Source organism: Salvelinus sp. IW2-2015, unplaced genomic scaffold, assembly GCF_002910315.2.
Source record: "Salvelinus sp. IW2-2015 unplaced genomic scaffold, ASM291031v2 Un_scaffold1778, whole genome shotgun sequence".
NCBI lineage: Eukaryota > Metazoa > Chordata > Actinopteri > Salmoniformes > Salmonidae > Salvelinus > Salvelinus sp. IW2-2015.
The window spans coordinates 59272-72946 of NW_019943154.1; the positions used below are offsets into that span (position 1 = coordinate 59272).

Genomic DNA, 13675 nt, shown 5'->3' on the forward strand with positions numbered 1-13675 from the left:
CCTGCAAAATATCCACACTTTCTGCTGGTCCACAACAAAGTGGTTAGTTGTATAGCTAGCTAAAGTACAGATGAATGGGGGTTAGTTGTATAGCTATCTAAAGCTACAGATGAAAGGTGTTAGTTGTATAGCTAACTAAAGTACAGATGAAAGGGGGTTAGTTGTAATAGCTCTAACTAAAGTACAGATGAAAGGGGTTAGTTTGTATAGCTAACTTATATTTTGGTTTAAACAAACAAGGCAGAAAGGGACACAATCTCCACGAGTTTTGTAACTTCAAATTGGAAAAGGCAGAGAGGATAAGATTTGTTTGAATTGAGGCTTAATGTTATCTAGCTAGTTCCATAAACAGTAGGGTTTCCAGTGTCAACCCGTTCATAAATGCTATCTAGCTAGTTCCATAAAACAGTAAGGGTTTCCAGTGTCAACCCGTTCATAAATGCTATCTAGCTAGTTCCATAAAACAGTAAGGTTTCAGTGTCAACCCGTTCATAAATGTTATCTAGCTAGTTCCATAAAACAGTAAGGGTTTCCAGTGTCAACCCGTTCATAATGCTATCTAGCTAGTTCCATAAACAGTAAGGGTTTCCAGTGTCACCCGTTCATAAATGCTATTAGCTAGTTCCATAAACAGTAAGGGTTTCCAGTGTCAACCGTTCATAAATGCTATCTAGCTAGGTCATAAAACAGTTAAGGGTTTCCAGTGTCAACCGTTCATAAATGTTATCTAGCTATTCCATAAAACAGTAAGGGTTTCCAGTGTCAACCTTCATAAATGCTATCTAGCTAGTTCCATAAAACAGTAAGGGTTTCCAGTGTCAACCCGTTCATAAATGTTATCTAGCAGTTCCAAAAACAGTAAGGGTTTCCAGTGTCAACCCGTTCATAAATGCTATCTAGCTAGTTCCATAAACAGTAAGGGTTTCCAGTGTCAACCCGTTCATAAATGCTATCTAGCTAGTTCCATAAAACGGTAAGGGTTCCAGTGTCAACCGTTCATAAATGCTAAAGAGCGTTAGCGTTCCCCCTAGGGATGGTGGGTTTACGCTTTTACTATATTCTGCTATTGATGCACGGACCGGTTTGGGGTTTTTGTATAACGGTATTTTAATGTTTGGTTTGTTAAATGTCCGTTTTTATAGGTTTTTGCTCTGTTTTGCTACTTGAATCCTCTCTCTCCCTCTCCTTCCTGCTGCTTGCTGCTAACCACACCAAGTCCTGCCCCCCCCCCCGATCACTCAAGGAGAGAGCAGTTGCTCAACCACAGTCACGAGCACTTTTCTTTCTGTTCACTCTGCAGTTTAGTTTATTAGGATCCCCATTAGATACTGCACATACAGCAGCTTCTCGTCCCTGGGGTCCACATACAACATACAACATACAAAGTACAGAAGAGTTGTAGACAAGAACACTTAAGATATTTATTTATTTCAGAGGTTATATATTTTAGAGACAACATACTATTTCCACCACTATCATATTGTTAAATGAGATCTTTAGAGAGGAGAGGCGCTGTGATACAATATGTTTATTAAAACTAAACATTATTTTTTTGCAGAGTGGCAGATCATTCCATGATGACATGACTCTATACATAACTGAGTAACCTCTGGTAACAGATCATTCCATGATGACATGACTCTATACATAACTGAGTAACCTCTGGTAACAGATCATTCCATGATGACATGGCTCTATACATAACTGAGTAACCTCTGGTAACAGATCATTCCATGATGACATGGTTCTATACATAACTGAGTAACCTCTGGTAACAGATCATTCCATGATGACATGACTCTATACATAACTGAGTAACCTCTGGTAACAGATCATTCATGATGACATGACTCCTATACATAACTGAGTAACCTCTGGTAACAGATCATTCCATGATGACATGACTCTATACATAACTGAGTAACCTCTGGTAACAGATCATTCCATGATGACATGGTTCTATACATAACTGAGTAACAGATCATTCCATGATGACATGACTCTATCATAACTGAGTAACCTCTGGTAACAGATCATTCCATGATGACATGACTCTATACATAACTGAGTAACAGATCATTCCATGATGACATGGCTCTATACATAACTGAGTAACAGATCATTCCATGATGACATGGCTCTATACATAACTGATGACATGTTAAATCTGTTTTGGTCTGGGTACTGTGAGAAAAACCATAGTGATGGGTCTGCTGGGTATGTATGTCTGTTCTGAAGTGAATGCAAATAGACTTTACAAGTGGCTTTAGGCCTTTTCAACACACACACACACACACACATTTCTTTAAAAGAGTGAGCAGAAATCAACTACTTTCTTAATCATGAAAGGCTATCATGCATGTTGTGTGTGTGGTTAAGTGCAAGGGTGTGCTGCTGTTTTGAGCCAGCTGCAGCTTTGCTTGGTCTTTGCTGCACGGATGGTAATGAAGATCGGACTGGTTTTTATAACAGACATACCCCCCCCCCCCCCCATCCTCACAACAACTTTGTCAATATGACCTGACCGTGATAAACTGGCCATCCAATGTTCCTCTTAGAGTTCGGATTCTTCAACGTGTTAAATGGTCACACCCTTTATACACAACTCCAGTTGAGGTGTAGGTCTGAGAGAATGCTTTGAACCATGTACAATGTTTTGGGTTTTAGATGTATTTATAGACCAATTTATTGGTATCTATCCTGACACTGGCTGTAAACCTCCTTGTCAAGAGTCTGAGCCCACTGGCTGTAACTCCTTGCCAAGAGTCTGAGCCCACTGGCTGTAACTCCTTGCCAAGAGTCTGAGCCCACTGGCGTAACTCCTTGCCAAGAGTCTGAGCCACCTGGCTGAACTCCTTGCCAAGAGTCTGAGCCCACTGCTGTAACTCCTTGCCAAGAGTCTGAGCCCACTGGCTGTAACTCCTTGCCAAGAGTCTGAGCCCACTGGCTGTAACTCCTTGCCAGAGTCTTGAAGCCCACTGGCTGTAACTCCTTGCCAAGAGTCTGAGCCCACTGGCTGTAACTCCTTGCCAAGAGTCTGAGCTCACTGGCTGTAGGTGCTGATGTGTAGAATGTGCAAACATAGTAATTTTAGCTTCTTCTAAGACAAGTGGGCAAATTTTTGTAAGAATGGAAAAGAGTAACGTCCCAAGGCAACTGCCCTGAGGGATACCGCACTGTACAATACAGTACCAGTCAAACATTTGGACACCTACTTATACCAGGGTTTTTCTTAATTTTTTTAAACTATTTTTACGTTGTGGAATAATAGTGATGTCTTCACTATTATTCAACGATGTAGAAAATAGTAAAAATAAAAAATTCAGGAATGAGTAGTTGTGTCCACACTTTTGACTGGTACTGTAGCTGATGTTGGAGATGCCTCCGTTGACGAATACTCTGTTCTATTGAATAAGTAACTCTCCCACCATGTGATGGCAGGTCATGTAAAGCCATAACAAGTTCATTTTTTTCAATAACAATATATGAACCTCAAACGCTACACTGAAATCTAACAATACAGCTACACTGAACAAAAATATGAACTCAACATGCAAGTAATTCTAAGACTTTACTGAGTTACAGTTCATATAAGGAAACCAGTCAGTTAATTTCATTAGGCCCAAATCTGTCTTTCACATGAATGGGAAGAGATAATGCATCTGTTCACAGATATATATACACTGCTCAAAAAATAAAGGGAACACTTAAACACACAATGTTAACTCCAAGTCAATCACACTTCTGTGAAATCAAACTGTCCACTTAGGAAGCAACACTGATTGACAATAAATTGCACATGCTGTTGTGCAAATGGAATAGACAAAAGGTGGAAATTATAGGCAATTAGCAAGACACCCCCAATAAAGGAGTGATTCTGCAGGTGGTGACCACAAGACCACTTCTCAGTTCCTATGCTTCCTGGCTGATGTTTTGGTCACTTTTGAATGCTGGCGGTGCTTTCACTCTAGTGGTAGCATGAGACGGAGTCTACAAACCCCACAAGTGGCTCAGGTAGTGCAGCTCATCCAGGATGGCACATCAATGCGAGCTGTGGCAAGAAGGTTTGTTGTGTCTGTCAGCGTAGTGTCCAGAGCATGGAGGCGCTACCAGGAGACAGGCCAGTACATCAGGAGACGTGGAGGAGGCCGTAGGAGGGCAACAACCCAGCAGCAGGACCGCTACCTTGTGCAAGGAGTAGCACTGCCAGAGCCCTGCAAAATGACCTCCAGCAGGCCACAAATGTGCATATAATAAATATTTTTATTTTTGTTCCCCATTCAACCTCTTGAATGGCACACCATCCATGACTCAATTGTCTCAAGGTTTAAAAATCCTTCTTTAAACCGGTCTCTCGTCCTACACTGATTTTGAAGTGGATTAAACAAGTGACATCTAATAAGGGATCACTGCTTTCAGCTGGTCAGTCTGTCATGGACAGAGCAGGTGTTCCTACACTACATACCTTCATTTTAATCCCAGCCCCCATCTCCACGAGGCCTCTTGCTATCATTGTAAATATTATTTGTTTCTTAATTTTACTTGCCTCTTAAAATAAAGAATTCCAATTAAATGCGACGGATCAATCGTCAGAAACGGGGTATTGTAAAACAGTTGCTACTGTAAAAAATGTAGCACAGTGTTGAATGCCATTTCTGCAACATTGTACAAGAACCTTTTCTACTTGACTTGTCAACTGATACAGTATCGCCTGTCTGCTTGAAATTCATCTTCCTSGACAGACCCTGTCCCTTGTTATTGCTAGCTTCAACAGATTTAAACCCATCCACTGCCTCCCTCAGTCTTTTCAACCTTTCTTTTCCCTCCAATCCTCCTCTCTTAACCAATTACGCAACTCCTTCTGAAAATATTCAACTTTTCCAAGCCAAAATCTATTTTTAGCCTCCTCCTCGAGAGAGACATGCTAAGCCCTGTACTCCCTCAGTCTCTCTGACATGTCAACTCTGTGACTTTTTTTTTTTTATATAGACAGGTGTTTCTTTCATGGCCAAGCAATTGGATTGGCCACAGGTGGACTCCCAAGTTGTAGTGACATCTCAAGGATGATCAAATTTAAATTTGATGCACCTGAGCTCAATTTGTCATAGCAAASGMGTGGGAATASMTATGAAAATTAGATGTTTCTAATTTTGTCATTATGGGGTGAGAGAAATATATTTAATTCATTTTGAAATGAGGCTGTAACAACAATTCTAGAATAAGTCAAGGGGTATGAATGCACTGTACATGTGAAAATTYCACCAAAAGTATTTACTTTTTAAAAAATCTCCACCCCATCTAAAAAAAAAAAATAGAATTGCAGGACATTAGCTGGAAAACTGCAGAAATAATATACCTGCCCCTTGGCAAAATGTGTAGAATTGCAGGAAATTAACTTTAAAACTTCAAAAATGTTCTCTGCCATCAAGAGAGGGGGCCACTAAAATATTTTGCCTCCATCACAGCTCTATCCTGGCTTCCTGAACTCACTAGAGACTTTATCTCATATTAATCGTGTCCGTCTGACAGTTTTTTTTTTGTTGTTGTTTAAAATCTCTGAATTATTTTAGATGACTGATCGAGTTGGCTATAAATCGATATCGGAATGTGCTCCTCCTCCCTCCTGCTGCGATGTACTGACTGCAGGCATGTCAGTGGCTGTGACGTAGGGTTCAGATACATTTACATTACATTTAAGTCATTTAGCAGACGCTCTTATCCAGAGCGACTTACAAATTGGTGCATTCGAAGAGTGAATGAAATGGTAGGAGGGACATCCCACCTTCAAGTGGTGTCAGATTTTCACATCCTACGCCACACAGGCGTGCGGTAGGACCTAGGGTGTCCACACAGGTAGGACCTAGGGTGTCGAAGGCGGCGGTTAAGGACTAGGGTGATCAACGAGGCGGCTGTAGCGGCTAGGGTGTCAACAGGGGTGCGGTGGGGACTAGGGTGTCCAACGGTGCTGTAAGGACCTGGTAGCGAGTGTCAGCACCGGCGTGTGTGGACATAGGGTGGTCGCACACAGGAGATGATAGAGGAAGCTCGAGGTGTGTTCCACAGGGTGCTGTAAGGACCTAGGGTGTCCCACAGGCGTGCTGTAGGACTAGGGTGTCACACTACAGGGGTAGCCTGCAGACCTAGGGTCAGACAGGGGTGTCCAGCACAGGCGTGCTGTAGGACCTAGGGTGTCCACACGGGGTGTGTAGGACCTAGGGTGTCACACAGGCGTGCTGTTAGGATAAGGTGTCACAACAGGCGTGCTGTAGGACTAGGGTGTCACACAAGCGTGGCTGTAGCTAGGGGCACATAGGGTGTCCACACAGGCGTGCTGTAGACCTAGGTGTCACAGGTGGCTAGGTGTCACACAGGCGTGTGTAGGACATAGGAGTGTCCACACAGGCTGCTGTAAGGACCTAGGGTGTCCACACAGGCGGTGCTGTAGGCCTAGGGTGTCCACAGGTAGGACTAGGGTGTCCACACAGGCGTGCTGTAGGACTAGGGTGTCACACAAGGCGTGCTGTAGGACTAGGGTCCCAAGGTGGAATGGGTGTTCACAGGCGTGCTGTGGACTCAGGGTGTTCACCAGGTGTCGTGCTGTAGGACCTAGGGTGTCCACACAGGCGTGCTGTAGGCCTAGGGTGTCCACACAGGCGTGCTGTAGGACCTAGGTGTCAGGGTGACTGAGGACTAGTGTCACGCGTGCTGTAGGAATAGGTGTCCACAGGCGTGCTGTAGGACTAGGGTGTCACAACAGGCTGCTGTAGGACCTAGGGTGTCCACACAGGCGTGCTGTAGGCTGGTTCAACAGGGGCTGTAGCCTAGGGTGTCCCACAAGGGTGCTGTAGGACTAGGTGTCCACCAGGGTGTGTAGGACCTAGGGTGTCACACAGGTAGGAACTAGGTGTCAACAGGCGTGCTGTAGGACTAGGGTGTCCACAGGCGTGCTGTAGGACTAGGGTGTCCAACAAGGTAGGACTAGGGTGTCACAGCGCGTGCTGTGGACATAGGTGTCCACACAGGCGTGCTGTAGGACCTAGGGGCTCGAGGCAGAACCTATGTGTGCAACAGGCGTGTGTAGGACCTAGGGTGTCACACAGGCGTGCTGTAGGACCTAGGGGTGTCACACAGCGTGCTGTAGGACTAGGGTGTCCACAGGCGTGCTGTAGGACTAGGGTTCACAGGCGGTCGTGCCATCAGTGCACGGGTGCTGTAGGACCTAGGGTGTCACACAGGCGTGCTGTAGGACCTAGGGTGTCCAACAGGCGTGCTGTAGGACCTAGGGTGTCCACAGGCGTGCTGTAGGACCTAGGTGTCCACACAGGCGATGCTGGTAGACGTAGGGTGTGCTCACACAGGGCGTGCTGTAACCGGACCTAGGTGTGCACACGGGTAGGAACCTAGGGTGTCCACAGATTTTATAAGTGAACATGTTGGTCTAAGGTTTTAGGAACTCATGCCCTAAGTAGTGCACACGTTTTGACCAGGGACAAAGGTAGTGCACTATGTGTACGGGATAGGGGGGCATTTACCACAGAGTACTTCTTTTAGTTTTATTTGTCGATTTTTATTTTTATTTTTTTATTTATTTTTTTATATATATTTATTTTTTATTGTTTATTTGTTAGTTCACATTCTCTACTACTACAGGTTCATTGATTGGTGGAAACCGCAAGTGATGGATGGAGACATGGATTCAGCAGGGCCGGAGAGGATTCTGCTGGAACCCTACAAGTACCTGCTACAGCTGCCAGGTACACGTATGCACACACACACACTATGTAGCTGCTAGGTGTACACACTATGTAGCTGCTAGGTGGACACACACACACTGTATAGCTGCCAGGTACACATATACACACACACACACACACTATGTAGCTGCCAGGTACACACACACACTGTGCAGCTGCTAGATGTGTACACACACACACACACTATGTAGCTGCCAGGTACACACACACTATGTAGCTGCCAGGCACACACACACACACACACTGTGCCGCTGTCAGGTAAGGAAGGCCCTACAGCCATGATACCAACATGCCGGAAACAGCTGGTGGTCCTTGGCTGTGTGGTTTTCATTAAACTCACACAGCCTGTATGAGACGTTTTGTAGACTACAAATGTCCTCCCCGTCTTTCAGCTCTGTTATCTTAGTCCTGTTCTCTATAGATCCTCCTTTTGAATCAGGAGCCCTAAAGAAATAGGATGGCGTTAGGTTTTCTGGAGGTGACGTCATCGTGTCATTTAATGGACTAGCGAGCAGAACATCAAGCTGTTGGGAACAGCCCCTTGAGGTAGTGATCAACATGACCGCCTTTAAAACGGCACTCCTGGCTCCCTTTTTTTCACCTCATTTAACACCTGATTTACTTAACAAAAAGGCACTTTCCTTTTTGGTTCTCGATTGTTTCTCAAACTACGGTGGATGCCGATAACATCATGTATTCCCATCAGATCAAATCCTTCAGTACCCTACTCCCTGAACTTTTCTGTTTTGCTCAAAACATTTTTTTTTACCCTTTTAGCGCAGTATTATCGAACTCATTCCATGGAGGACTTTGTGTCTGCTGGTTTTTCCTTTCAATTAAGACCTAAACAACCAGGTGAGGAGAGTTCCTTATTAATTATGTGACGTTGATTCAAAAAGGGAGGAGTGTGAACCCGCAGACACTCGGCCTTCCGTGGAATGAGTTTGACATGTGCTTCAGTGTGTGTACTTTACTGTAGTCACAGTGCATTCGGAAAGTATTCAGACCCTTTGACTTTATCCACATTTTTATTACGTTACAGCCATAATCAAATAATTGATGAGGTTGGGAAAATGTAATCAGTCTACACAAAGTGAAAGTAGATTTTTTAGAAATGTTTTGCAAATGTATAAAATAAATACGTACCTTATTTACTTAAGTATTCAGACCCTTTGCTATGAGACTCGAAGCTGATCTCAGGTGCATCCTGTTTCCATTGATCATCCTTGAGGTGTTTCTACAACTGGATTTGGAGTCCATCTGTGGTAAATTCAATTGATTGGACATGATTTGGAAAGGCACACACCTGTCTATATAAGGTCCCACAGTTGAGGTCCCGGTATCATGCTTAATTACAACAGAAAATACACCGAATATAAAGAATCACGTCCGTCAACACTGTAAAGGTATTTTTATTTATTTTTTACCTTTTTAACGTTACAAATGTAGACTTAGAGGACAGAGAAACCGACCCCTGGTATAATTTGGGATGCTTTTTCAGGTGTTCATTAGGGGAATGATAATCTCAAATTAAATCTGAGTTAGAAATTAATCACTATTTTAGAAAAAGGCACTAAAAAATGTTTTAAAATGTCTGAACTTCAGCAGGAATATGGTCTTTTACTTTTAGAAGAGAGCCAACAACTACAGGTTAAACTCAGAATACTACAAATACATTCGAAACAATGCAATTTTAAAGAAAATTTGAAACTGCTTCTATGAAAATCTATATAAGTCAGAATTAAACAGTTGGACTGAATCTACAGTCTTCTTAGACCAACACGACTGACAAAACATAATCACGAAACACAGATCACCCCAAGATAAATATTCGACACAGTTAAAACATTCACATGGAGAAAAGAACCAGGAATCGATGGCTTTCACATAGAAACCTATTTAACGTTTTAGGACATAGTGCCGTCCCTATTTTACACAAATGACAACGCACACGTCACTTAATTCAGTACTTCCTGGTTCCATGTATCAAACCGTTATTTCGGTTATATTAAAACCAGGAAAATCTGAAGTGTCACAAGCTGATTACAGACCCTTTAAGTTAAAAAAAAATTACTTTTACCAGATTTGATACATATTAGTCAAACAGGGTTTATTAAAAATACACACTTACAAAAACAAGATAAAAATGGATGTTGATGCTGAAAAGGCTTTTGACCGTCTTGAACGGCCTTTTACTTTCAAAACTTTGGACGCTTGCAACTTTACAGCTGAAATAATACATACATAATAATATTACATAATAATATTATATTAATGTCGTAAAGCAAAACAATACGCAAATAATACATTATCAGATAAGACATTTTAAGAAAAGGGCACAAGACAGGGATGTCCTCTCTCCCCCTCATGTTTGCGCTGGCAATTGAATTTTTTGGGCTTCCTCTATACCAGGCGGTGTCAGGTCCTGGATCGCAGGGAGCTCAGCTCCAGTGATGTGTTCCTACATGGGTAGGAAGTACATGGGGGAAATTCTCAATTCGGCAAAAGTCTCATCTCCTCAACTCTTCCGTCCTCTCTCGTCCATGACCCGGAAACCGATAAGTGGTCGAGGAGAGTGTAAATTCATTAGTATTCACACCTCCTCCAGAACCTTCTCTCCTAAACAAAGCTAAATAACTGTAGAAATGCCTTTCATCTCCTAGTAAACCCATTCAGGTTTATAGAAGGGTTTTTCATCTTCTAGTAAATCTGTTTTTTACTGTAGAAGGCTTTTATCATATTCCAGATTCAATGGGATGTTTTCTGGTATGTGTCCCAAAATAGTACTCTATTTTCCCATATAGTGCACTACTTTTGACCAGGTCCATGTTTTATATACGGTATAGTAGTGCACTATATAGGGCATATAGTGCCATTTGGGATATAGGCCTGGTTGTTCAAAGTAGAGAAGTGGGGCCTCAGGAAATACTTTTTAGTTTCTTGTTGAGCTTTGAAACATGTTTGTGTCACAACTGGCACCGTATTCCTTATGTAGTGCACTACTTTTGACCACTACATGTGGTCTCAGTGGTCTGATCAAAAGTAGTGCATTCTATAGGGAATAGGGTTCCATTTGGGATGCAAGCGTCTTTGTTTGTGTCCTTTTTGTCTTTGACTTTTTTTTAAATTAAACAAACTTTTTTTCCTTTTTGGACTTTTTCAGGAAAACAAGTACGGACTAAACTCTCTCAGGCGTTTAACCACTGGCTCAATGTTCCCGAGGACAAACTTCAGGTAAGGACCAGGGATGTTTCAATGAGCTTATTTCCCAAATGGTCAATAGTAGTGCACTATAAAGGGAATAGGGTGCCAGACCTGGTCAATAGTAGTGCACTATAAAGGGAATAGGGTGCCAGACCTGGTCAATAGTAGTGCACTATAAAAAGGGAATAGGGTGCCAGACCTGGTCAATATTAGTGCACTATAAAAAGGGAATAGGGTGCCAGACCTGGTCAATATTAGTGCACTATAAAGGAAATAGGGTACGTTTTGTGATGCATCCTTTAACATTTAGATACAAACCTGTATTTACAGAGTATTTAAAGTATGAAAAATCCTGAAAAAGTTATGTAATTTAAAAAATGTGTATTCCTGTAAAAGTCAAGGAAATTAGTTACATTTTGGTTCATGTAATTCATTTAGGCACACTTAAAAATATATAAAAAAATGTATCAATCACTTAGAAATCTGCCACCACCTGCGTATGTGTGCCAATGCGAGTGGGCCATTGGTCACGGAGAGACAGTGAGACATTGGTCACGGGGAGAGACAGTGAGACATTGGTCACGGGGAGAGACAGTGAGACATTGGTCACGGGGAGAGACAGTGAGACATTGACCAGTGGCCAGCCCCAGATATGACTGACCAAGTGACTAGTTCATTCGTCCCCCTCGCTTATGCTCCCACCCATCTCCACTTGTCTGACTTGCGCGGCCGACCGCTCCACCCCACAATCTCACTCTCCCTAGCCCGAACCGGCTCCCACCACAGATTGAGCATCACTCTTCCTCTCCATCCCCCGAGCTCGCCACCCCACCCATTCCACGTCGTCTATTATCCACCACAAATGCTAGTGCCCACCCATCTTCAACACTGTGGTCCTCTCACCGGCCGAAGGGCCTTAGCCACCCCGCTATTCTCGACTATGCTTGGCCTGTCTGCCTCTCCCAACACGAGCAGGGGCCTGCCCCACCCATTCACACAGAGAACAGTTTGAGAATGGGTGGTTTCTCTCATCCCCGGGAGCTCCCACCCCAATTCTCACTGTCTCTCCCCTTCGTGCGAGACGGGGCGAGAGGACCAGTGAGAATTGGATGGGAGACCCGGGAGGACACCCAAAGTCGGAGAATGCGCCCCGATTCTCACTGCTCTCCCCCTGGAGCTTGCAGCCAGGCCCAATTCTCGGACAGTCCTCTCCCAGGCGTTATTGTGGGCCCCCTCTCCCACCGGCAGAGAGAGACGATGTCTCAGGGACTCTCATTTGGTGCCACACCCGAGCTCAGAGACCAGGCGCCAGTCACGACGTACCGCGAATCTCCCCCGCTCGCACGCAGAAGAAGACACGTCCGACAATATCGGAGTTTCGTCACGTCTCTCTCCGGAGGGGAGGCTGCGCCCACCCGGAGGTGAGAACCGGGGGCGGAATTGACTCGAGAGAACTGTCATCTACTCCCCGCCATGCCAAGCGCGAACAAGGATTTCTCACTGTAGCTCTACGCCCTGGGCATGGACGGCGGCACACCCCATTCTCATGTCTCTCACCCCCGTTTCCACGAGGAAGCCCGAGAATTACTCACTGTTCTCCGCCCCTGGGCGATAGACAATGAAAAACCCTGACCCATTGACTCACTGTCTCTCCCCGCTCCCCAACCAAAATTCTCACTGATCTCTCCCCCACTCCCCCCAACCCAATTGCTCACTGTCTCATCCCCCCCCGCTCCCAACCCATTTCTCACTGGCTCTCCCCCGCTCCCACCCATTCTCACTGTTGTCTCCCCCGCTCCCACCCATCTCACTGTTCTCTCCCCAGCTCCCAGCCCATTCTCAAACTGTCTCTCCCGCTGCCCCACCCAGTCTCCACTGTCTCTCCCCCGCTCTCCACCCAATTCTCAGCTCTCTCCCCGCGCTCCCACCCATTCATTCACTGTCTCTCCCCCGCTACCCACCCAATTCACCACTGTCCTCCCCACGCTCCACCCAGTTCTCACTTGTCTCTCCCCCGCTGCCCACCCAATTCACACGGTGTAGTCCTCTCCCGCAGCGCACCACCCATTCTCAAACGTTGCGATCACAAAATCCCTCCAGCTACCCCACCGCAACATTTAACTCTACTGTCTCTCCCAGCCGCTCCCAAACCCATTACTCACTGTCTCATTCTCCCAGATGCCCACCCATTTCTTCACATTGGAGCTCTCTCCCCCGCTCCCACCCATTCATCACTGTCATCTCCCCCGGCTCCCCACCCGAGTATTAAAACCCTCAACTGGTTGCTCGTGCACCCAAACTCACAACACTACGGCTCATGTCGTACACTGCTCGTTCCACGCCGGAAGGAGAACCTAAAGCCTCAACCCAATTCTCACTGTCTCTCCCCCAGCTCCCACCCATTCTCACTGGCTCTCCCCGCTCCCACCCATTCTCACTGTCTCTCCCCCACTCCCACCCAGTCTCACGTCTCTCCCCACTCCCACCCATTCTCCTGTCTCTCCCCCAGCTCACCACCCATTCTCCACAGTCTCTCCCCCACTCCCACCCAATTTCTCACTGTCTCTCCCCCGCTCCCACCATTCTCACTGTTCTTCTCCCCCGCTACACCACCCATTTCTACGTCTCTACCCCCGCCTCCCACCCATGTCTTCACTCCTCTCCCCCGCTCCACCCATGCTCACTGTCTCTCCCCAGCACTGCACCACCCATTCACA

General features: G+C 45.2%; 1 protein-coding gene across 3 annotated transcripts in view; it reads left to right on the forward strand.

Annotated features, from left to right (window-relative positions):
* The window catches only part of ggps1 (geranylgeranyl diphosphate synthase 1), a 48643-nt gene that overhangs the window by 8744 nt on the left and 26224 nt on the right, over positions 1 to 13675 (forward strand). For all 3 annotated transcript variants that reach the window (XM_024139364.2, XM_024139362.2, XM_024139363.2), the window contains exons 2-3: positions 7651 to 7754; positions 10918 to 10988. In XM_024139364.2, coding sequence (XP_023995132.1) covers positions 7679 to 7754; positions 10918 to 10988 — 147 coding nt within the window. In that variant the 5' untranslated portion in view covers positions 7651 to 7678. The remainder of the gene's footprint in view (positions 1 to 7650; positions 7755 to 10917; positions 10989 to 13675) is intronic.